Source organism: Rhinolophus hipposideros (assembly GCF_964194185.1).
Source record: "Rhinolophus hipposideros genome assembly, chromosome: 10".
In the NCBI taxonomy this organism is placed as follows: domain Eukaryota; kingdom Metazoa; phylum Chordata; class Mammalia; order Chiroptera; family Rhinolophidae; genus Rhinolophus; species Rhinolophus hipposideros.
In genome coordinates this window covers 22,836,059-22,860,980 of record NC_138056.1, presented here as the reverse complement: position 1 = coordinate 22,860,980, position 24,922 = coordinate 22,836,059, and the positions used below count along the sequence as shown (strand labels likewise).

Sequence of the window (24,922 nt, the reverse complement as noted above, 5' to 3'; positions counted from 1 at the left end):
TCACCGTGTGAAGTGATTTATATGCATTACAGCATTAATCACCACTGACAGCCCTAAGGAGGTTCTACTATTATCCATGTGACAGATGAGGAGCAGAGAGGGCGATAACTTATCCAAGGCCTCATCGAAAACAAGAACTCAGACCGGAACCCAGGTCCCCCTGAGCTGGGACGGTCACCCTTTGAGGTGTGTCTTATGGAAGGTGGAGAGGCGTTTGAGTATAACATGTTGTGCTACTGAGCAGCTCAGAGCTTTTCCGAAAGCTGAGGCCCGCTCCCTCCCGGAGCGTAGGTGCATGGTTAATGGGGCTGCCTCCTGGCCGGGAATCTTTCTCCAGGGCCAGTAATTGCAAAGGCAGCAGTGGAAAGTGTTATTCCACAGCTGGATCCTGGCAAGCGTTTGTCTGCAGCCCCATGATGTTATTTATTAGGTTATTTGTGTGTAGACAAGATCTCCTTACCTCATAAATCCATGCCTCATGCCCAGAGATAAAGAAATGGCCTGAGATTAATCATGGGTGAGGGCACTGTTTACCCACAGATCATTTTATAAATACCAAGACTGAGGGAACAAACAGGATCCAGTATTCAGAGAAAAGCCAACTGCCACAGAGTGAAAATTTGGCTTTGTTTTATCAAACCCTTCTGCACATGCCTCGCTTTTTTTCCCTTCATACATCTGTACATGATTTGGAGTTTAAACCAGGCTAGGAGGCTTGTGAGGAGAAACTACTTTTTTGTGTTGGCCCCATCCCTACTCCAGATACAGAAAGAGGTTAAATCAAAAGCAGCTGATGAACAGATTTCAGGGATAACCATGGTCCTCGTCGTATTATTAACAAAAACCAGAACGAATGTTCATTGAGTACTTACTCTGTACCAGAGACAAAGTCTCACAATAACCCTATGGGGCAGGTGCTATTATCCTCCATGTTGGAGGTGAGGAAACTGAGGCTCAGAGAAGTAGAATAGCTTGTCCAAGATCCCACGGCTGCGATGTGGCAGCTAAAACCCAGGTGTGTCTAAATGTACAGGTCATGGGCCTCACGAGGAAGAAGGCTCCCACAGGACAAAAGCTCTCGCGAAGGCCTGGAACCTGCGTTCAGAGGCGCCTGTGGAAGACGTGACATCCAGCTTGTCATCTCCCCACTGCCCAGCGCAGCACCCCCAGCCTCGTGGTCTCCCGTCCCAGCATGAGCTCTCACAGTCCCACCTGCATGCGCTTGCTCCCTTCATCTCCCTTCTCTGGAATGCCTGCCCCACTCCTCTCTGCTGCACCCCAGTCCTCCCTCCCTCAGGCCTGGCTCACACCCCCAGGAGGCAGCCTGCCCTGGCCCCTCCTGCCTCACCGGTCAAAGTGCACTCTGGCTTCGCGGTGCTTCGTCATGCCCTACATCATGCTGTCACCTCGTCTGAGAGCGTTACCTAGTCCTGAGTTTGCCATGTACCTTCCCCAGACTCTGTGTGGTCTTCCAAACTGCAGTGCCATTGCCTATACTGCAAGTGCTCACAAAATAGCGTCCAATAAACAAGTTGGATATTCCCTAGTGGATGAGAGCATGGAGTCGGATTGCATGAGTTTTCCTAATCCCAGCTCTGCTCCTTCGTTGTTGTGTGACCTTAGGTAAGTCAACTTCTCTGTATCTCAGTTTCCTCATCAATAAAATGGGGATAATACCAATACTTACACAGTAGGGCTATTATCAAGATTAAAGGAGTTAATCTGTGCCAAGCGCATAGTAAGTGCTGCATAAATGTTAGCTACGCTTGGCAAAAAACACACAACAAACTAAAAACTCAAGTTAAATTCTATCTAAAATCGTAAACACTTCCGAAACTTCTTTTTCTGGCTTCATTTTTCTCCTTAGCACTTCCCATTAATATACTCTGTATTTCACAAGTTTATGTTTCTTGTGATCAGTCTCCCCTATAAGAATGTTAACTCCACAAAGGCAAGGATGTCTGTGCACCTGGCGTGTAGTACGCACACAAGACGCTCCAATACCAGGTGCTGTGATTATCATTCATAGCTTGGCATCAGGCTTTTCCCAGCCCTGCACCATCTGGGATCCTCTCCAGCCTACCAGTGAGAGGAAGCAGAATCCCCATTACAAAGGTTTTCCAAAGGGTCTTAGGGAGGTCTCCAAGCTGACACCCCACCTGAAACCAGCAGGGCACGATTCCAGAGCCTGGCCTTCACTTAGAGGACAAGTTGAGCAGCTCTCAGGTTTGGGACAGAAAGGACCGTGCCACCAAGTCTAGTCCTCGTGAATGCCGACGGGCTCTCAGAACGCACCTGGTCATCCATGGTGTTCACGCCATCTGGGCCCAGGGCTTCGATGGCCTGGTGGATGAGGTCCGTCCTCCCGCAGTTGAGCATGCGGAAACCCAGGTCCTGGTTGAATTTTTCAGTAGCCGCTCGGGCATCCAGCCTCCGGAAGGAACTGAAACAGCATTCAGGCCTGCACAGAAGAGACCCCGATGTGTGAGCGTGACCGTGTGTGGACGCTTTCTGCTAGGACACCGCTGCTTGGGAAGACGTGACAGTTGTGCTAGGCTGACGTGTGGCGTGAGGATAGGGTGGGTAGGAGGGACTGGGAATGACTATCTGATCAGCAGTGACTGGCCGCGTTGTGCTCAGTGACACGGAGAGCACATATTTCTGTTGTTCTATGAACATATTCAAGAAGTGCTCTGAGCTCCTGGGAGCTGTCAATTGCCAGGAGACAAAGTCCCCTCTAAAACGATCTATCAGGGGTCTTCCCGAGGAGGGAGCGGGTCTGGGTTTGGGCCACAGAGCTTGGCTGTATAGGTTTTGCATGGAGAAGGCAGCACTCGGCCTATAGAATGGTTGTGGCCAAGTTCCAGTTCTTGGCTCTACATTCTCTCCTCTCAAGGCTTCCTGGTGAGGCCCCCAAAGCACTAAGGAGATGGTGGAGAGCGGCCCAGAATCCCACTGCAATCAAGCTGCGCTACCAAAGGAGAGTCACAGATAAAACCTGCATCTACCAAGGGCACACCACAGGCTCCGCATAGGTGGCTGCAGCCTGGAGTCTTGGTTAGGATAAAGAATAGAAAGTTTAGGTCTCAGAATAAAGTTTGGGCATTTTCCATGAAAACAGAGGAGGCCATACCTAACTGGAGTCTGGGCAGCTCAAAAAAATAAAAAAGACGCAAGGCTCTCACAGGCCAAGGGTAGCCAGAAGGAACCTCTTGAAACTCCGTCTGGAGACCAATCTAATCCAAGAGAGGCACACGGGGAAGGAAATTAAGAGCCAAGGCTTGGGGCCATATGGACCTGAGTTCAAATCTGAGCATGGCCACTTTGCTAACTGCATATCTGTGGGCAAATTACACTTCCTCCCAGATCCTCAGTTTTTCCATCTGTAATATGGACACGATAGCCCTTTCTTTTCTCACGTTGTCATGAGGACGAAGCTAATGCATGTTAAAAGGAAGGGCTCAGCACACCGTCTGCATGTAGGAAGTGCTCAAGAAAATGGCCACAATTACAGGAAGGGAGGAAAGAGAGGACCCACTCCTGCAGCTTTCCCCCCGAATATGCCAGAGAGTCAGACTGTGAGAGCTCTCCTGCCCAAATCCAAATGTGTGTCTGTCTGCTCTGTGCACCAGACCAGTGGCTGCAGGAGAAGCATCCAGAAAGCAGCCAAGGCCCAGAATGATTAGTTCTAACAGGCTCGGCATGTACCGAGGACCTCAGAGCAGCTGGAATGCACTGCAGCCCTTGCTTGCTACCCCTCCCAACCTCCAGAAGGAGGGTGTAGAGGAGCTGGCTGGGGGATGGGCACGGGGGCTGGGGCCCTCCCGCCTTGCACCTCCCCGGTTCCATACTTGAGCTGCCGGGGCTCGCAGTCCAGGCCGGGGAGCAGCAGCCGGGCCGCCTGCCGGATGTCGCCGCTGTCCACGGTGAGGCTGCGGCGGTGCTCTGCGTAGGTGATGGCCACGCGCATCCACTCCATCAGCGGTGGCAGCAGCATGAAGGGCCTGCGAGGCAGCAGAGAGAGAGGGTCAGGCCCTGGGGGTGTTCCTGGAAGGGCAGAGGGGACCCCCCTCAGCACGCACTCTCAGAGGACAACGGCCAAAGAGACTGGTCACCCTCAGGCTGTGAGGTGTGGACGGGACCCGATCGATCCTTCTTCTCACAGAAACCCCAATGGCTCCCAGTCCACAGAAACTGTGTCAGGGGTCAGAAGGAATTCCTGCCATGGGCCAGGAGAGGAACCCGAGGGCCATAGAGGGCCAGTGAAAGAAGGGGTTTGCCACCATGTGGAGCAGGAGACGCCTGCCCTTTCCAGAGAATTCAGATGGGGTCTGCAGAGGGGAGAGACTGCCTCCTGGATAGTCGGGTGCAAAGGAGAATCGAACAGACCCAGGTTTCAAACCCCGCTTCACCATTGGCAGCTGGACTCCCTTCATCACCACAACCACCCTGAGCCTGTTTCCTTCATCTGTGAGACAGGATAAGACCTACTTCTCGGGGTTGTCATGAGGCTAAATGAGGCAACGCATATCCCACCACATGTGCTCAGTGGACAGCATTCTTTCCTCCACGGGTACCTGAGCTGAGGGGCCCTACACTATTTTCTGTGGCAAGCCAGGGTTGCCCCAGCTTGGTGCTCCAAGTCCTGTAGGAGAAAAGGTCAAGGGGGCCAGGGTAACACTAGGACACCTCCACCACAGTGCAAGGCACTAGAGGGAAGCAGAGAGACAGCTCAGCAGGGCTTCAGAATTCCAAACTCCAGGAGGCACCTTATGCAAGGTATTATCTTGTCATCAGAGGGCGCCATTAACATGGAATGCAACGAACGCCCCCGGGGGCTGAGCAATACCTTGGCTCAGCCACGCAGGGGCCTGCCTTCTCCTTTCCCCAGGCCTTTCCACTCCACCCTACTCAATCTTTGTTTCAGCTGGAGAGGCAGGGTCTGCCTACTATTGAGGGGAGGTTGCCTCTGGTTTTCCATTAGTGCTGGCAATGTCCTATGGTGAAGAGCTCCTGGGAAGACCACCGCCCGACAGATCTCACTGCTGCAGAGGGGCCCCAGCGGCCAGTCTTTGGCTGTGTGACTTGATGGACACCCAGCCTGCTCTACCCAGAGTGGATGAAGCTCTTCCCTGCCTGGGATGAGGCGGCCCTGGATCCCTGCCCCTTGTGGCTATTCTCTCCAATGACAGCCCACCAGTCGCCCCCTCCGTCCACCCCGTTCCTGCATATGCTCCCCGCTCTCCTCAGGCCTGCCACCCCTACATCCTTCTTTGTAAACTAGGTCAGGGCCCGGCAGCCAGGCCCCTTACACCCCCCCCCCCTCCTCCCTCTGATACACTGGGCTCCTTGAGCCCTAGGCGCCCCGCTGTGACCGCCTTCTTTCCCCTAGATATGCAGAGACCTCCCCAGCTACTAAGGAAATCAGCTGCAGGGAATCACTAGAGGCTGCCCTCAGATCACACATCTCAAGTCTCCAAAAGCTTAGGTCATCTTCAAAGTTTTAAAAGCATCTGTCCTTGAGGGCAAAGGATATTTTCATTTTTTTAAACAATATAATCAGATGGGATCTTGACGGTGGCTCATTTGGAAGTTAGTTTGATGTTCTGATTCTGTCATTTCAGAAAACCTGTCTGGGTCTGAGTCACTTAACTCGTGCCCTGAGTGTACCGATCGGTGTGGTGAGGGAGAGCCTGGCCAGTCTTGGCCTTCAAGGATGCCCAGAGCCTCACCCCAACCCACTGTCCTTTCACCAGGACGCTCCAGACCACCAGACACTAACGGTTCTCAAGCCCACTCTAACCATTCCCACCTCCTCATGACAATGAACCAGCTCTTACTTCTGCCAGTCCAGATCCCATTTATCCTTCAAAGCTCAGTTCTAATGCCACCTCTTTCCAGAAACCTTCCCAGATCCCTTCTTTCCAAAGCAAAGAATCTCTTCCTGCTCTAAGATCCCTTAGAACTCTTTCTTTCAGCAGTGGATGGGTCTCATCTTCCTGACCAGACTATCTCACCTCAGGGATGATGTCTTCCTCATCTCCAAAATACGCCTAGCACACGGCCTAGACACAATAGGTCCTCAATAAATATTTGCTGAATGACTAATAGCATGACTGAGCATCAGGAACTTAAGGTATCCAAGTTTTCAGTTCTGGACCAAATCCTGTTTCTGCCCAGAAAAAGAATGGTGCAAAAAAAAAAAAAAAAAATGGGCACAGTGTTCACACATTAGAGTGGGAAGCCAGGACTCCACGGGGAAGCGTGTAGGTTCTAGAAAGGACCAACAATCCATTTGTGAATTACCTCTGTTTACAAGATCTTTCTTGATTACGAGTGCCCATTTGAATTCCCCCCCAAAATTTCTGGATTTTATGATTCTTACACGACAACACTAGAAGGCAAGCTCAGAGATACTCTTCTATATATCCGTCCTTTTGATTCAAGGAGAAGGCTTTATCTAAACCACTAGCGTTGTGAAATGAAGTGTAAACAAAAAGATAGTTTGTGGATTTGCCAGTCATTCTTCCCTCTTATGGCCAAGAGGGATAAGACCCTCTTTGACTTGGAGCCAAGTCAAAGCTCAAAGTGCAGCCACTAAAGATCTAAGTGGCATCTCCCAGCTGCACTAGGGGAAATCCAAGAGGGAACTTGGGAAATCATGAAGTCTAATCAGATGGTGTCGTGATTCATTCTGTTTTGTGTCTCTTACAACTTGGCACGTGAAAAAATTCCGTATGGATAACCTCAGTGGGCAGATACTGGGGATCGTCTCATTTGGCCTCTATTTTACCATTTTAGCTGAAAACGTGGAAAGTTGAAAACTACATTTCCCAGACTCCTTTGCAGCCGGGGTCCTGGATGCAAAACTGGTCTCACCATTAAGATGTAGCTGAATGAGATCTGGTAAATGCAGATGAGGCAGAGGCCACTTTCATGCCCCCTTTGCCTGCTTTTGCTAATGCCAGGTCATGAAACATGAGGTCTTCCTCTCTTTTTTTTAACCCCGACAGAGTCATCAAATGTCCATTTTCCACCTTCCTGGGTAGTTCAGAGGAAGTGGTAACACTAGTAAAGCAACAGCAGATTCCAGCTTCAAGCCTGAATGGCAGCTCCAGGGACCATCTCACAGGAAGCAGTCCCCACACCCCACCATGGACAAGTTCTGTCTTGTCCTTGGAGTCACGCTTGGAGGCCCAGCCTTGAGCCTGCAACCTGAGCCGCTCCAATGATTCTGTTGGTACCTAATGCCCTGCATTAAATCCCTCCCTGCTTAAACTACCTAGGGTGGTTTCTGTTTCTTGAATTGAACACTGATTAATATTCTCAACATACAGAAATCCTCCAGGGTCAAGACTGTCCCTCTGCCTCTGGGGTGGTGGCTGGTGCCCATCTGTCCACAAACAAGGCCTGCCAGCGCCCACACTGACCTCTTCAGACCTTTCCCCTCGGCCTACCCTCCTCCTGGGTCTGTGGTCCAAGGGAAGGTAAAATGACTTACGAGTAACATCCTCTCCTGGGTCTGTAGGTTCCAGGCTACTATTTCCTTTCTGGTAATTTCTCTTAGCCCCCTGAGCATGCTGAGAAGAGCTGGCCTGCTTTACTGGACATTCTGGAAAATCCCTATAAAAACTCCCTAGGCCGGGGCTGTGTCCTAACTCCAGGGTGAAAGGGCTCCAGAGGACCCAGGCTGAGAATGACTGATGTTTGCATTGTCCCAGCACCTCTCTGCTTTGTTTGCTCCCATAGAAAGAGGCCATTTCCTCTTCTGGCCTTTCCCCCAGGCTCAGTTTGGCTGACGGACTTTCAGTGCTGAAATGCTGGTGCCTGCAGTGGAAGAGCAGGGCAGGGCTGAAGGAGTCCCTTTGTTCAGCCTTTCTGCCACCGAGATCCCCTCTGCTGGGTCTGGTACCCCGGGAGAGTTGTCTAGTGCTTTGGTCTGAGGATCCTGTTTGTACCCTAACAAATGACTGAGGCCCCAAGAGCTTTTGTTTATGTGTGTTATTCTATCGATATTTACTGTATCAGAAATTAAAACTGAGCAGATGTTAAAACATCTGAATACACGCGGTCACATGGCATCAGCCATCAGAGTGATAACGTCATCACGAGGCACACAGCCTCTGGAAAACTCTCCTGAACCCTAGTGAGAAAATGAGAGTGAAAGGCAAATACCGCATTACTATGGCAATAATTTTGGCCCTGTGAGCATCTGGAAAGTCTCTGGGACCCCAGGGTTCCCCAGACCCCACTCTGAGAACCACTGCCTTCGACAAAGGCAGCAGACCCCTAAGACACGGCTGCTTTCGGGCTGGCAGGCGGCAGGGCGTGGAGTTGGGTTTCTGGCCCTGGTGGCACATGGTCTGGCCCTTTCTAGAACGGCTTTTGGTCTGCAGGCACACTCCCGGCCTGGGGATCTGAGGGTCCCACATGCCTTCTCTGTGGCATCCTCACTGGGAGAAAGTTCTAGTGTCCTAGGAGCAACTGACCTGGCTCTGTAAACTTGGGCAGATCATTACCCTCCCTGGGCCTGTGGTTCTGTTAAAGAAGCGGTTAAATCAGTGTTTCTAGACATTTTACATTGTGAAAGCCCCTTTTGCAGTTATTTCACAGACCCCACATGTATCTACTGTACAGTGCTCGAGGGCTGGGATTCTGGAGGGACACTCCTGGGTTGGAATCCAGGGTTCTCCCAATGAATTAAAACTGTGATCCCGCACAAGCTACGTCCCCTCTCTCAGCCTCAGTTGCCCCATCAGCAAAATGGGTATAACCACAAGGACCAACTCACGAGATGTATGAAAAGTACTTAGGAGAGCATTTGGCACATAGTACGTTCTTGATAAAGGTTAACTATTACTACTATTTTAGTATCTGTTGATATAGAAAATACTCAATAGCAAAAAAGACTATGGGAATCTGGTCTTGTTAAATGCCTCAGCTCCAGCCTTCTCCAGGTCAAGCCAATTCTCTCCCCCCAGGCCCTCCAGCAAGTATAAACATATAAAGCTTGCAAAAGCCTGCTAACAAGCTGCCCACCACCCACTCCATTCACCTCATAAAACAGAGAAAACAAATGTGACCACAATGTTGACTGTGAGCTGGAAGTTGTTGCTGGTGGTTCAGGCACAGGGCAAGGGGCAGCGTCAAGGACCGCAGACCCAGGGGCCGTGGGTCCTGAACATGTGAGATGGGGGGCGTGGCACGGAATTCCTGTGAGGAGCCTGTCCCCTGCCCACGCCAAGTCCTATTGGTGCCTAACCCGCCCCCCACAAGCATGTAAATAGCTCAAGTCAATCACTGATCTGACAAACAAAGCCACATAAAAGGGTCATCAACTGGTAGCATTTGTGTGTGTGCATAAAAAAATTATTGTCATGTGGGGGAACCAGGAAATACACCAATGAAAAAGGGTCTTTTACATGAAGAGGGTGAGAGGAGGAAATAGAGACCAGTGAGGCCAGATGCTCTTCCCAAGGTCACAGAGCCAGTTCAGCAGCAACAGGGAGACCAGACCCACATGTCACGATTCAGTTTCCCTTCATCTCTCTTTGAATTAATCATACAGATGAGCCTGAGTCCATTAAGCCAATGGCCTCATACGGCCCTGTAACAGGACTAGGTCTGCAAAAGCCATTTTCCCTGTTAAAAAAATGAAAGAGAATAAACTTCTTAAGGCCTTGATTTTAAGAGGTCCCTGCAGCCTGGAAAAAAAAAATAAACCCTGCCCTACTCAGCAAGCATATGATTTATTGGGATTACAGCCCTATAAGCGGTGTCTTAACAACATGGAACGGGAAACGCCTCCAATTTCCAGCTCAAAGCAGGCTCTGTTCTTTCTCAAGGTGGGCAGGGGCCTCAGGGAGAGAGTCAGGTTGGCAGATGGGGCACAGGCCTGTGCAACTTGAGCCCCAGGCATGAGACGGCCTTGTGCCTCTGTCCTCAACCAGCAGGCTGAGACTGGGGCCAGCAGGCATGTCCCCTCTGTGCCCACCCACAAGGAACTGGGTACAGCACTCAGGCAGACCCCAGATGTGCCCACTGCCTGGGCAGGGCCTTGAGACCTGGCCAGAGCTCAGCCCTGAGAAAACTGGACTGTGGTTTCTTCACTTCCACCCTTGGCTGGGAGCACAGAGAGCTCTGGGGTGCGGGCCTGGCTCCCAGGGCTGGGAGGGTTTGGGGAGGTCCATGATGCCCTAACGAGGTTTCCCCAGCACCCTCTATGCCCAGCCCAGCCCGCCTGTGAGCACACTTAGTCTGGGAGAGGAATCTCAAGGGACCAGCCAGACAGCTTAAGATGTGGCTCAAGGGAGGCAGTGGCCAGAATGTCCCCCACCCTTAGTCCTAAATTCTTCCCCTGACCTTGCCCCACCTTCAGTGGGAGCCACTGCTAAGCACTGGGTTGAATGGGCGTGATTTCCCCCTTGCATTCCCCCTTCTCATGGATCTGGCTGTGGAGTGTGCTGCTCCCACACCCCTCCCCGCTGTACTATCTGGGCTGGTGCTGGCGAGTGGAATTTGTGAAGATGCCACATGATTCCCAATCAGATGACAGCTCTACCAGCAGAGACTTCTCCGGGAAGGTCAAGGCCGGCTCTGTCGTGCAGCTCTGAGGTCCTCTCCACAGGTTCCCTAAGATTTCCGGAGCCCAAACGTCCGTGGAGAATAAAACCAGCATTGTACCACTGAAGTCAGACTCTCCTCCCAGCACAAAGGAAGCAATTCTAGTCCAGTTCACATCTTGGATTAATTATTTTTCTAGAATTGCTGGGTAAACCAGAACAGTTTGGCTCAGCTTAGAGTCAGAGTTGGGTGGGCATCTTTTTTCGGACCCCAGGCCTCTCTTTCTTCAGCAGCCATGCCACCTCAGAACCTGGAGCTGACCCCCAGCACAAGCTCAGTTTAGGGTCAGGTGACTTCTATTAGAGGCGGAGCTCAGGGCTTTCTTTGGGAAAATATACTTTTCTTCCAAAGCTCATCTGGTACAGATTAGAGGCACTAGATAAACCTCCACTTGTCGGCCTATGCATATGGATATAAATTTAGAATACAACCAAGTTGTAATTAGCTGAGTGATTCTGCCTCTTCCCAGGGGTTGCCCTTCAGGCCCCAATGGAGCCTAAAAGTGAGCAGTGGAATGAGAGGTCAACTGTGTGAAAACTGGGGGACCCTGGACTGGCTCCCAAGGCATCCAGGAATAATAGAAAAACACAACTGCCATTTGCAGAGCATGTGCTAAGCACCTGGCAGGGTGTGAAGCCCTTTACATGCATGGCCTCATTTAATTTTCATGTCTACTCCATGAAGCAGGTACTGTGACTATCTGTGCCGTACACATGGGGAAACTGAGGGCTGGAGAGGTGAAGTAACCTGCTCAAGGCCATGCACATAATGGGTGCAGAGCGGTGATGTGATCCCAGGTGGCGGACCCCAGAGATAAGCTCCTACGTAGTAAAGCCCCCGCCAGGCAGTCACCTGCCCTGGCCTTCCATCCCCTGGACCCTGCCCCGTCTCCTTCATCGTGGAATGATGACTATTAGGCAGAGTGACCGTATAATCTGTCATCCAAACTGGCCTACGTTTGAGAGGGAAAAGGAGCGCTATGACTACCACCGCTGCTTCAGGCACCCCGAGCATCTGGTCGCCCTGTCAGGGCGCTGGGACAGAGGGCCTCTGCCTGGCCCACGTCGTCCCCTCAGCGAGTGGGAGGCCCGACCTGCCCACCCACCCTCAAGGAGGCCTCCATTCTCCCTCCAGGACTGCACTTCGCCCATGTTGTTATTATTTGATTTGTTTGCATGGCTTTTTGTCTGTTTCCTCCTCTGAACTGTAATTTCTCTGAAGGCAGAGACTGTTTTGCTCACTGATGTTTCCCATCTCTCAACACAGGAACCCACATTAGAAACTCGGCCTTTGAATTTATAAAGGCATGGCACATTACTCAGTCCTGGAGGCAAAGTCCTCTGGCTGCTCACATGTTTTCAGGGGGCCACTCTTTCTCCAGAATTCTCTGCAGGGCTCTAGAGTTCATGAAATGGAAAACTGCTTTGTTTTCCATTCTTGGAGGCTTGCGTTGGCTTGGGTTTTGGCAAATGGATCTCTTCAGGAAAAACAAACTACTTTCCAGATAAAAAGATACCCATTTCACAGGAGAACTTTCCACCCAGGAACACCTTTCTGGGGGTAGCATGGCTGACTGGAGCTAAGACAGTTTCTGGGAGGGCAGCAAGGACGTTGGGATGGAGCCTTCTCAGCGAGGGAAGTGGCACATGTGCTTCTGCAGATGTCAATGTGGCATTGGGCTCCACTGGAGGGGACACAGCCATGTCTTTGGTAACTTGGCCTGAGTCCAGGGTGGCACTTACGTGGGTGGGGTGGGATAGATTCCAGTGGAGACCGCATGCAGGCCACCGCCCCTCCACCCTTTCTCACACAGCAAGGAGGGCGCTACGTGCTGCGAGGTCCAAGGCATCTGGCCCATTTCTCAGGCCCAGCATGGCAGCCTGCTGGGCAGGCAGCTGGTCCAGCAGGCCAGAGCATTGCTGCTTTCCACACACCTGGAATGGAGTGCTGTGAAAGCAGGCCTCTCTCCACTGTGCTGGGGTGTGGCTCTCTTGGCCTAGGGCCACACCTCACTCCTGGGGCTCACTGCTGCCATGTGCAAGACACCAGCCTTTTCACCCATGCTCAGCATGTGTGGTGGCTCAGAAGGGACCACACACTCTTTCACCATATGGAAGCCAGACGGAAGAATGCCTCCAACCTGCTCAAACACACACCCTTCCCGAGGGCACTTGCCACCACCCATCAGCCTCTGCCAACGAGGCAGGCTTGGGAGGACCCTATGGCTTAGCTGTCCTGCTTCATTTACCACACAAACACCTGCTGGGCAGCGGGGCAGGGATGGGGGTCTTTGGTTTAGGGTCTCTGGATAGGAATTCCCGATTGGATTCAGCTGAGTATAATCACACACTACCCGCCTTCCCCCATGCGCCACAGTCTAAGGCAGAATGTCAGATAAAAGAGTTCCAGAAACTTGTAGAAGGAGGTAAGGGTATGGGGCTCTTGAGGCCGGACAGAGATACACATGTCAAAGGGGAAATTCCTGACTGGCAACTAGGGGCTTTGACTTGAGCTGTAGATGGGGTGCACCCCAACCCAGACAGAGCAAAAGACAGTGCAGGCTTCTGGGACTTGACCTTGCTTTCTGTACCCACATCCCGACTGCTGCCTCAGACAAGACTCTGGCATTGGCTTCTGAGCAGCAAAACCACACTGCTATGATGTGCTGAGGGCCTACTACGTGCCAGGTGCGCATGAGGCATTTTGCATATATTACCCTCTGACACAGCCCCACTGCAAAGGAGGTATGATTGTTAGTCTGCATTTCACAAATGTGGAAAGCAAGGCTTTGAGAGGTGCACACATGTTCCAAGGCCACATAGGTCACACAGCTAGCCAATGGAGTTCTGTCTGGCTCTAAAAAAAACCAGACCAAGCATAAAAAACAGGTTGTAGGGTCTTTCACGAGACCACACTGCCCCACACAAAATGCTTTGAGCTGGCCCGCTGGCAGGTACTGTGGAGAAAAGGCTCCCCTCAGTGGACCCAACTCAGCCCTCTGCCCAAACACCTCTGCACCCACAGCCTCAGCAGCCCTGACTCTGGCAGGAAAGGGAGGCTGGGCTGGTCCCCAAAGCCTAAGGGGGTGTACTCAGACCCCTTAAGAGCCTTCTGCCCCTAAATCCAAACATTAAAGCAGTAAAGGGGGATACAGACAGTTGTCAGAGGTGGTTGGTCTTGTGGGAGGAGGAAAATCTGCAGAGCTGCCTGGTAAGCAAGTAGGAACAGGCTAGAAACCAGCCCAGCTTGACTCCAGACACTGCCTGAGCTCCTGCCCCCATCTCAGGGTCTGGAAAGTCAATAGCAACATTCTTTAAGGAAGCACATTCAATTCCCTTTAGAGATGGGATTTTCCAGCGCGGAGGTGCTCGGACAACATGCAGACAAAGGGGATTGTTGTGGGTCCGTTATAAAAACACTCCAAAGGAATGAAGCCTGGGGCCTAGCAGTTCCCTGTCTTCTCCTTTTCTGTGAGGACCGGGTGGTCCTAACAATGGGACAGGAAGTCATACCCAACAGGCAGCTCCTCGGGGGCACTTGTCAATGGCTGGGCCAGGATCCTGTCCTGTCTCCATCCCTGGTTATCTGGCACTGGCACTTCCGTTGTCTGCCCCAAATCCCTGGCCCGTTCCTTTTTGGATGCCCAGCCTCAGACTAGCCACCCAGGACCAGCGACCTCAAGTCTGTTTGGGAAGAGGCCCCGAGTAGCAGAGAGCAAGCTGCATAAGTCACGTGGGTAGAGGAGGTGCTGACTGAGAGACCCGGTTCCCAGGGTCTTGCCTTCTCTCTCCTGGGAGGCAGGAGGTACATATCACCCAGGACCACATGGATTCACTGTGTTATTACAATCAGACCTCCTTGCGTGGGCTCAGATCTGCCTCTTCCTACCTTCCTACCTCTTACCCTCTCTCAAGGCCTCAGGCTGCTCATCTGTACATGGTGGTAATGGCTGCCTCCAAGATCTATTGTGAGGATCTGTTAGAGCTGTGTATTTAAAATATGCACTGTAAAGCTTTGCTTAGATGCTTCTAGCCCATGTAAAAATGAAGCAGATGATATCACTCCCAAGCTTAACACTCAGCAATGGCAGCCGGTCGTGTATAGGCAGGCACTACGACCAAAGCAGCAAGCAAGGGGCCCGGGACACGGGTACACCATCAACTTCAGAGAGTGTTCGACTCACTGCTTGATCTTAGAACCAATGGGTGGATGAAATCCAGTTTTGAGAGTTCTTTGAGATCCTTGGGTGGTGGACCATGATAAGTCTAAAGTCTGGATGCATGTCAATCCAAAATCATCCTCACTGAAATACCCCTTTAGGACATCTGGTCTACCTTTTCTTCTGGTTCCCTGGCTACTGTCAGGGCTGAGTTAAGAAGGAGGTAAGGGCAGGGACTGAAGAAGGTATATATGAGAGGGAGAGAAAACATGCATTTTAAGTGAGGTGATATTTAAATTCACCATTGTTTTTGGATTATTTATGCATTAAACAGGATTTCATTATTTTAGTACTCCCATAAGTTTATGAAAACTAATTATACCAATAAGGGCAGTTACCCTGTGTGAAGAGTTTGACTCTGTGCTCAGTCCTTTAAAGGTATTAATTACCTCATTGGATCCCCACAGAAACCTTTGGGAGGAGGTCAATCCGTTTTCCATCTAAAGCTGGAGAAACTGAGGCCTCTGCAATTAAACAACTTGTTCAAAGTACACAACTAGCACACGGCAGACTAGAAACCACATCTTAATGGTCTTTGGCTCCAAAGAATCTAACCTTTAGGTTAGAATCTACAGCCTATTTCACTAACTGAACAAAATATTTAACTGCCTACTATGTGCCAGGGACTGTTCTATGTGCTGAGGACACAGTGGAAACAAGACTAACCCATGGTACTCGCATTCTAGATGGGCCAGGAGGGGCTGCAGAGAAGTGAGTAAATAAATACATGAGCTAAGTAATTTCAGATAGAGGAAGGTGCTCTGAATTTAAAAAAAAAAAAAAAAAAAGCGGTGATGATGATAGAGAATGACGGGGTGGAAGGGGCAGCTTCCTGGGTGTAATGTAAACCACAAACAAGTCATTTCAAGGGTTACTGGATGTACCAGTCTGGGGAATACATGGAAACAAGAACTTAATTCACCCAATAGTTATTCTTATTTCTTTTACTTTCATTTTGGGTAAACAGATGGAAATTGAATGCACAAAAAGGAGGAGAGAAAAAGACAGAAAAGAGCTTAACGTTGCAAATCTTGAAATGGTATTTAAGGGAACCACAAGTCAGTAGCATAAAGCCACCACTGCCATCATCTCTATTATCTGATAAGAAAACACTTCGCAAGCTGAGCAAAAGATTAACGAGCCCACTTCTTCTGGCTGAGTACACAGCCTAAACGTGGGCGCTTCCTATTTATGTAAAGTACTAGTGGGGTGGGGGGAAACAGCCCCCCTCTGCATCTGGAATGGAACAAAAAGGCGCCTGTGCCTGCACTGTGTACCTCACTTATGTCTAGGGCATTTCCCTAGAACTTGGGGAACCCCCCCCCCAGGAAGTAGTCACTGCTCAGATCTTCACTTTACACAGGAGGAAACTGAGGCTCAGAAAGCAAGGAGATCTGCTGCGATCACAGAGCTGGAGGAGGAGGGGCTGGGTTTGACCCTTGGGCTGGGTGGCCTCTGAGGCTGCACAAGGCCTCACCTAAAAGGAGCATTTGCAAAAACCAAAAATCCAACACCCACCGAATTTTTGTGTTTTTAAAATGTGGATCCATTTTTGTCATGAAATACACACCTTGAAACAATAAAAATCCTGCTGTGACTTTTGCTGCCCATGCTACCCTGCCTGTCCCAGTCTTCTGGGGCTGTCCCTTACGGCTCAACTAAAATCCCAGGCTGTCCCGACACTACTCGCCAACGACTCCAGCCTTCTCAAAGGTCCTCTTGAATATGAGACGGTGAAGACCAGGATGTGTCCCAGGCACTCTTCGAAGTGCTTTCCGTGCAGCACCTCAGTGAACCCCAGAAACACCCATATGAAGTCAGCACTATTATTCCCATGCTGAGAAGTGCAGACTGAGGCAAAGAGGCCAAACGACACGCCCGAGGACACCCAGCTCTAAGAGGCAGAACTGGGATTGAATCCAGGCAGGCTGGAGGGTCTGAGGGCCCATCTAACCTATTATCGTGCAACCCAGCTTCCTCTTACACTGTCTGCTGGTTTGTGCTCATTTTTCTCTTCTGTCTTGTTTCTTTGCCTCCCTCATTAAGCTGGAGACCCAATCACATAAGCCACTCTTCATAATTCTTACATCCTTTCCCCCACTGATCCACAGAAGTACCGAGAGAAGTGTGAGTTAATAAGTAAAGCACTTAAGATGCTATCCGTCTCATTAATATGTGCTCTGTGATGCTATAATTAGCAGTGGTGTTTGTGAGTAGCTGCATTCTTCATTGTTATTATTGTTAGTTAGCAGTGGTTATATTAGTAATACCAGTAGCAGTATTAGGAATCCTGTTAGTAGTAGTAGTAACCAGATACCTGAAGACCACAATGAAGAAAGACTATTCTGGATGTCGAACACGTCACTGAAGTATGTTTGTGACCATTATAATAATGTCAGATTAGGAGGAGGAGGAGAATGGCAGCCACCATTTAATAAGTACTTTTTCTGTGCAAGGAACTAAGTGCTTTACCCTATTGTCTCATTTAACCCCAGCAGCCAACTTATTATCGTCACCATTTTACCCATGAGGAAACCAAGGCCTAGAAGATGAGCTGACATGTCCTACTGCTAAAAAGTAGCAGAAATAACACCTCTGGGATGACCCTCCGGCAGTATCTGAAGCCACAGGGGTGGACTTCAGATGGAGTGGATGGGACCCATTTAAGGGCTGACACCTTTGCTGACTCCAGCTTTGTCAAGTTCTGTTCACATACTTGCTGGAAACTTCTTGGCCAGCGTAGCATGGCACAGGGCAGCCAAGAGCTGGGCAGGACACACAGCTTCTTCCACCAGCATCTCACCTGGACAAGGGCTTCAGCCTTTGAGCAGTAGCCCCAGGAGCATGTGCCAAAATAGCTTCATGGGAACTGGGAGCTGAAGTTACTATCAACACAGCACTTTGGGCCCCATCCTTCCTAAACCTGCCTAGGGGTGCAGGCCAACACACCAGGCAGCTCCAGGCTGGGCATTTCAGGGGGACTCTTAGTAAGAGTGCTTCTCCTCACAGCATCAAGAAGCAGTGTGGGCAGGACTTCCAGGGCCTTCTGCTCCCCTCGTGCGCAGAGTGGGGTTCAGGCACTGAGAGGGGACGTGGTATAGAAACCACCAAGTTGGACCACTGGGGCAGGACCTTCCAGGACACAAGCTCAGCCCTGGGCTTCTGTTGGTCACGAGGGCCGGGCTCCCTCTGCAGCTCATCCCGCACCACGTTCCCTGTTCTCTGGCTCTGCCACACTGCTCCCAGCTGTCTCTCCAAGGACCACGTTCCCTCTGCTGAATACCAATGGCCATGTTAACAATCCCAGGAGCTAGGACTTCACATTTGCTGCATCCCAGCTACTATTCTAACGGTGCTGCATGTAATAACTCACGTGACCCTTACACCCTATCCGTGACTGCAAGGACTGTGGAGGGGAGGTTCCGCAATCAGGAAGCGTCAGTTACATCCCAAACACGTGTCTTTGAACAGCAGTTCCCTCCTCAGCTAGGAGTCCGGCTGGCTAAGGAATCATGACACCAGTTATTTCTAGGCTCCATCTACATCAGACTGGCTAGGCTCCCACGCTCTTCCTGGCTTCGTGTCCTGAACAGCAGCAGGCCCAAAGCCTTCTGAGTGCCCCCCTTCACAAAGGGGCCCATGCAGGACTGGGGAGGCAGACAGACAGACGCAAGGGGCTGGAGCCTGAGGCTTAAATTAAGCACATGGACAGGTGGCCCACCGTCATTCCCGGTGTGCCAGGTATTCCTCAAGGGGATGGCTCCTCTGCTGCTGCTGGGCTGGCACATGCACTTGGGAATGGCACCTGGTGAGCCCAAGCCCTGGAACCCGAGGTGGTGAGGCACAGACTCAGTTCAGCACCTGTCTCCCTCAGCCCCCTCTGCACCTCTAACTGTGTCTGTCTCCCTCCACGTGTTCTGCTTGACGACATTTCTTCCAGCCACCTGCTGGTGAGCTGGCAGACTACCGCCGTTCCTGGATGTCCACACCGCCTTTCCCCGCACTTCCCGAACTCTTCATTCCCACGAGGACGATGACCGAGGAGCTCTCCTCTGCCCAGGATGCTATTCCAGCTCCCCATCCTCGGCCGGCAGGTATGACTCGCGAGAACCAGTCAGCCAGGTGGCTGGCTGTCCATTCTCCTCCAGACCTCGGGGGAAGGAGGAGCCCCATCTCCCTGGGTAACCCGGATCTCTGAAAGCAAGCTCTTTCACTTTCTGAGCTTGGTCTCGGGTGAAGACATGCCCTGTAGGCCAGCAGCTGTGACTCACTCTGTGTTTGAGACCCTGCCTTGTGCCTCACTGGGGCCTGTGGTGCAAAGCTGCTGGCACAAAGGGCATCCTGGAAGAGTGCAGGGAGGTCCCAGCTGTGAGTCTCTCCCAGGGAGGCCAAGGCGGTGTCCTGAGAGAGGAGAAGCAGGTGGGGCTGGAACGGCCCCAGAGGAGGTGGCCCCAAAGGCCGGGACCCACCCAGGTCGCCTTAGAGCTTTAGGACCGGGTCTCAGCAGCTGGGTGGGAGAGATATAGCCTGGTATGGTGAAAGGCATACCAGAGAACCAGAGAGACCTGGTTCGAATCCCTGCCCAGCCATGTACCAGCTGGGTGCCCCCCACCTTGTGTCCTCATTTGTGAAATGGAAGAATGCTAGCACCTGCCCCATTGGTTTCTTGAGGGGCACAAAAGAAACAGAAGTAGGTAGAAATGCCTTTAAAAAGAAGAGGTGGCTACTTTTACATGTGTTATCTCACTTCATCCTCCCCAGTGGGATTACTTAGGCCCATTTTACAGAGTGAAGTATAGAGGCTGAGGTGTGGAGGGGCCTCTCTCCTCCCAAGCCCTGGTATTGCCTGGCTCACTAGAACTGCAGATGGAAGTACATCACAGTGCATTTATGCCCCACTTGCCACCCTGAGCTCCCACGGTTTCTATAACTTCTTCCTCCCACCATCTCCCCTCTCAGACCCAGAGGAGGAGGCTTTGGGGAGATGGGCCCCATACAGAGAGATTCTAAGGCCCCACTGAACAGCTCACAGGCTCTCATGACTTAGCAAGGAATGCTGAAATGAGCTTCACATAAGAGAGAGGTACTCATGTCCCACCCGTTAGTAGCTCAGATGTGGTCACACACAGCCCCCCAACTAGAAAGAAGAAGGATAATTTCCTCCAGGCAGCACAATCTACGAGCGCAGACTTGAGTGCCACCATGAATGGTGCCAGTGGCCAAACCTATGCCACCAAACGGAGCCCCTTAGTCCACGTGTGCAAAGCAGTAGAAGAGTCACTCAATCCCAACAGACCCAGAAATCTTCAAAACCACCAAATCCCCAAACCACACACCTGCTGTCACACCTGAAATCAGATATTCCGTCCATTTCTGGTTGGGGATATGGTCCCCATGCTCCTGACATGGGACAGAGGAAGGAAGTGCAAGGGGATAAAAGGACAGGGAGAGAAAAAGACAGACAGACACATATCCCCTGACTTACACAGGCAAAACTCCATCATTCTGGAGTCCTAGCAAACACTAGCCACTATGTGTATAAGAACTGGTTTTCCGCAGATCTCTGGCGAGGCTATCCGAGTGGCATAGGAAAAATAGTCAATGATGATGTAATAACTCGGTGTGGTGTCAGAAGGGTACTAGACTTATAGGTGTGATCACTGTGTAAGGTATGTAAATGTCTAATCACTATGTTGTATACCTGAAACTAATATAATATTGTATGACGACTATAATTGAAAGGAAAAAAAGGAGATTGGAGTAGTGGTGCCATGAGGGGATACGGGGCCCCACCTTCAGTCGCAGGTGAGTTCCATGGTCCCCAGGAAAGGCCGCCAAGGTCTGCCCCATCAGAATGCGTCCACGCATGGCAGGACCCACTTCCGTGGCCAGAAACTGGGCCACCAGACAGCTGTCGGGCTGCTGGCCTGGCTGTTCTTAGGGTGTCCTCCTGTCAATGCCCACATCTGACATTTGGGGATTCTTTTTTTCTAACATGGTTCCAATTTCTCATGTGTCTAACACTCATTTGACATGATTTACGGGAAGCTGCCTTCACTACCAATTTCTTTGTGGCACAGTGTGTTTTTTAAATAATGAGCTATCGAAACACACACACATGTGTATGTTACCGTAAAAGCTTAGCTATTACAGACAGACAAGCAACTCAGGTCCTACAGAAACCCTGATACTATGTTTTAGAGCATCAGAGGCTGGCAACGTTCCTCGGAGGAACAGGGTGCTAAGTACAGAGCCTACAGAGAAGCACCTCCCTGACCTGCCCCGGGGCCACAGGCATGGTCACAGCCAGACGGCCACGCAGCCCCAGACAACAGGTCCAAGGAAGTCTCCTTGGCCTCTTCTCCCAGCGACCTTTGCTTACGTGACCACCAGTCTAGCACCCTCGGGGACCTCACCAAACAATAAGACAGCCGCCGCCTTGGGCCCCATCCCAGATGTTTTCCTTGCCCGTTCTCCCTCTGGCCGACTCCAGCAACCACAACAATTTCTCCACAAAGCAGAAACAGCTGGGGCTCAGGGCCCCTGCTCTGGTTCCACCTCTCTTCCTTCAGGAAACCCGGGGCCTCCACCTACAGCCTTCTTGCTCTGTATCACGCCCAGAGTGACCCGCCTCGGCCCTGTGAATACTGTCTATCTCCCAGAGAATTAAGACAATAATGTCACCAATAATAATAACAGTGGTGGCTGCACTTACTGGAAGTCTACATGTGTGAACCAGGCCACTATTGCTTTATGCCTCTCATAATGACATAGTATGTGTAGTGGTTATAAGCCAGGCTTATGTGGCCTTGGCAAGTTACGGAATCTGCCTCCACTTACTCATCTGTAAAATGGGGCTGCAAAGAGCACCCATTTCCTGGAAATGTGTGCATTAAATCAATTAACATGTGTGAAGGGCTCAGCACAGTGCTTGGACATCGTAAATGCCCAGCAAATGTTGACTATCCCTCTTTAATCCTTACTACTACTTCATTACCATCCCATGTTTATAGCTGAGGAAACTGAGGTTCAGGAGGTTGGAACCTTGCACAAAGATCGTAAGGTTCATAAATGCCCGCACTGCTGTTTGTGCCCCGGCGATCTCATTCCCAGCTCCCAGTCTGGTTTGCCATATGTCCATAGGATTTCCAATGTTTCCCCAATGGCTGTTTATAATGAACTGAGGTGCAGGAATCTACCTTTGTATCTTTGTTTTCTGTAACCATGGAGACACTAGAGAAGTGGGCATGGCTGTGGAGAGGGTATGAGGACCACACAGTTGATGAGACTCAATGTCACCCAACGGGCACCCAATGTCAAGACACCGGGCAGCTGAGGCAGGGGGACATGGAAGGCGTCAGCACTTCTGTATCAGGTCCCAGATCATCTCCCCCCTCAATCGGCACAGAGCCCATTGGGCTTTCTTCCGCTCCTGGGCCCTGCTGTGGGGTACAATGCATGCAGACGGGGCTTCCTCAACCAAGGGCAAGTCTTTCCCACTCCCTGAATCTTCACGCACACAACTCTTGAGCCCATCGACAGACCCTGTCTTAGGTGGCCAAGTGGTGGCCTCCAGGTGAGACTCATGCCAGCTTATATGCTATTTTACACAAATTATAAAAAACTCATCCTCTCCAGCAGCAAAAAAAACAAAACAAAGGTGGCCGTCTGAGTAGACCAATTAGAAAAGGCACCCTGTCCGCAGGCTTACATGACACCATGTATCCTCCACTCATGCTCTTTGCTGGGGTTCCTTGTGCAGTGCACAACCTGTACATCTGTTCTGAGTGACCCTGCCCCAGGCTGGGAAAGGACTAGGACCCTGTATAGAAAGCACTAGACTGGGAGCCAGCAGGCTGGACCCTGGGGCTACTCAACCACTAACCTACTAGAGATCAAATAACCTGCCAGAGCCATGGCATTCTGGTGTGTAAAATGAAGGAGCGGATGGGGCAAAACCTGCCTAAGATCCCTAACGGTGCCATCTCGGTCATCAAAAGAGGTGACAATTACCACTGATGGAGTGGTAATTGGGTGGAGTTACCACCCAATGTCTTTCCTAGAACACCAGCCCACTCGATTCTCACTACCACCTTTGTAGGTCGGTGTGCATACCTCACTTTAGAAAAGAGCAACTAAATTTCAGAGAGCCCAGGAAGTGAGCACTGGAGCCGGCAAATCCGAGGCAGAGACCGAAGCCCACTTTCTGAGCCTCAGTGAGCCCTGCTACACCAGCCCAGGCTAAAACAATCCCACTGCATTTCTGGGCCAGGCCTTCTTCCATCTGCATTCCCAGTCAACTCCTTGTAGGCAGGAAGGACTGTGCCAGGGTACTTTTCTCACTCTGTCCATCAGTCACTCAGTCAACACACACCAAGTGGGCAGCCCATGGAAGATCCCTACCGCTCATTGTTCAGGGCCATTCTCGGGGGATCCAGGTTGGGGTTCTCCATGGACTCCATCTGTGGACACCGCAGAAAGTAGTAGAGCGTGTGGAGGGAGTCTGGGGACCAGGTGATGGGCTGGGGCGGCTGGCGGGCCTGCCGGGCAGGGCTGGAGCCAGGACACAGCGGATGGCGCCCCTGCATGTGGTGCATGGCCCGGGAAACCAGGTCACCTGGAGGAGAGGGCAGAGGGAGAGGACAAAAGAAAATAAGTATGAGTTCATAGACCACATTCTTCCAAGGATACTTGCAGTTAAAGAGAAACAGCTCCCCTTGCCTTTGTAATTACTGTTTATCCTGGAGCCAATAGGCGGAGGTGGAAACTGTCACCTAGACACACAACAGCAATTTAGTTTCCCTTTCACTTCCAGTCTTGCCTTACTAGCTGAATGAAACACTTGGCATGCCTCTCTCCTCCAGAACTTATGCTAATGTGGTTTCTTTTTCGACATCCCCACTCTCTCCACCACCCCACGGGCCTCTCCCCAGCTCTTTGACCGAGGGAATCTCTCTGGGTCTCTTTTCCCAGCCTCTAACAACCAGTGTCAGGCTGGGTGGTGACACCCCCTGTACTGCCTGGTGCAAAGGCTCAGTAAGTCAGCAGAGAAGCTGCCTCAGTCCCCCACACCTCAAGCAAAACCATCACCACCATCTACTGAGTGCTCGTTACGTGCTCGGCGTTCACTTCCCTAGAAATAGGATTTAACTTGATTCTTAAAATGCTGGGGACCAAGTATTATCCCCGTTTTACAGATGAAGAAATTGAGGCTTATCTGATAAACAAATACTTACTGACCCCACACATATCCCTGGTCACAGGATGGCCTCATTGCACAGAGGTTGAGTTAACTAGCCAAGGTCATGTGCCCAGCTAACGGGAGACTCTACATTTGAATCCAGGCCTATGACCCAGGCTGCGGCCGGCTCTACTGAAGTCTGTGGGGTCCTCAGGGCCTCAGATCCGGTGCTGTTTCTGCCCAAGTCTTTTCAATATTCCACCAGCTCGGGCAGGAAATGTCCCATCATTGTGTGAGACCACAATGCTGAGAAAGGATGGGTGAAACAGCCCCAGGACCCTGCAGGCCCCTCAGTTCTGGGAAAAGTGGCGCCTTTCCATTCTCCTCACGGGGTCCTCCCCTGTGGGTCAGCTTCCCCCCATCTGGACATGGCTGACCCTAAGCGGGGAGAAGAAATATGCAGGTTTTAATTGGGCAAGTAAAGTGTCATTCAATGTACGGAAAAGACCAATTCATTCATTTTTCAATTAACCTTTACTCTGCAGTTTCTGTGAGTCTGGTACTCCATGCCACTGTGTCCCTGGCACCCTGCACAGGATCTGCTGCATAATAGGTGCTCAGCACTTAGAGAGTGAAGAAAGAGCCTTCGCTTCATTTTAAAATACAACGCCTGGTGTATGTTGAGTGCATTAGCTGCCCAGTGCTCCCATGACAGCCAGAGCGATGGAGTTGGGCTTCCAAGCAAGGAGGATGACACCCCTGGAATTGGAGCTCTCCACGCCGCCCACCCCCAGCGCCTCACTCCTCTCTCCACACCCGCCTTTGCTCATCGAAGCATTTGTAGCTCAGCCGCCTGGCTGCCTCCTGGCAAACCGCAAGGCCAGCAGAGTTGAGGGCAG

General features: G+C 51.2%; 1 protein-coding gene across 2 annotated transcripts in view; it reads right to left on the bottom strand.

Moving 5' to 3' along the window:
• The window catches only part of ABTB2 (ankyrin repeat and BTB domain containing 2), a gene marked incomplete at its 3' end in the record, with an annotated part of 170,468 nt that overhangs the window by 14,961 nt on the left and 130,585 nt on the right, over positions 1-24,922 (bottom strand). For both annotated transcript variants that reach the window (XM_081062649.1, XM_081062650.1), the window contains exons 3-5: positions 23,246-23,459; positions 3,852-4,004; positions 2,296-2,461 (exon numbers count right to left, since the gene is read on the bottom strand). In XM_081062649.1, the coding sequence (XP_080918775.1) occupies positions 2,296-2,461; positions 3,852-4,004; positions 23,246-23,459 (533 nt within the window). The remainder of the gene's footprint in view (positions 1-2,295; positions 2,462-3,851; positions 4,005-23,245; positions 23,460-24,922) is intronic.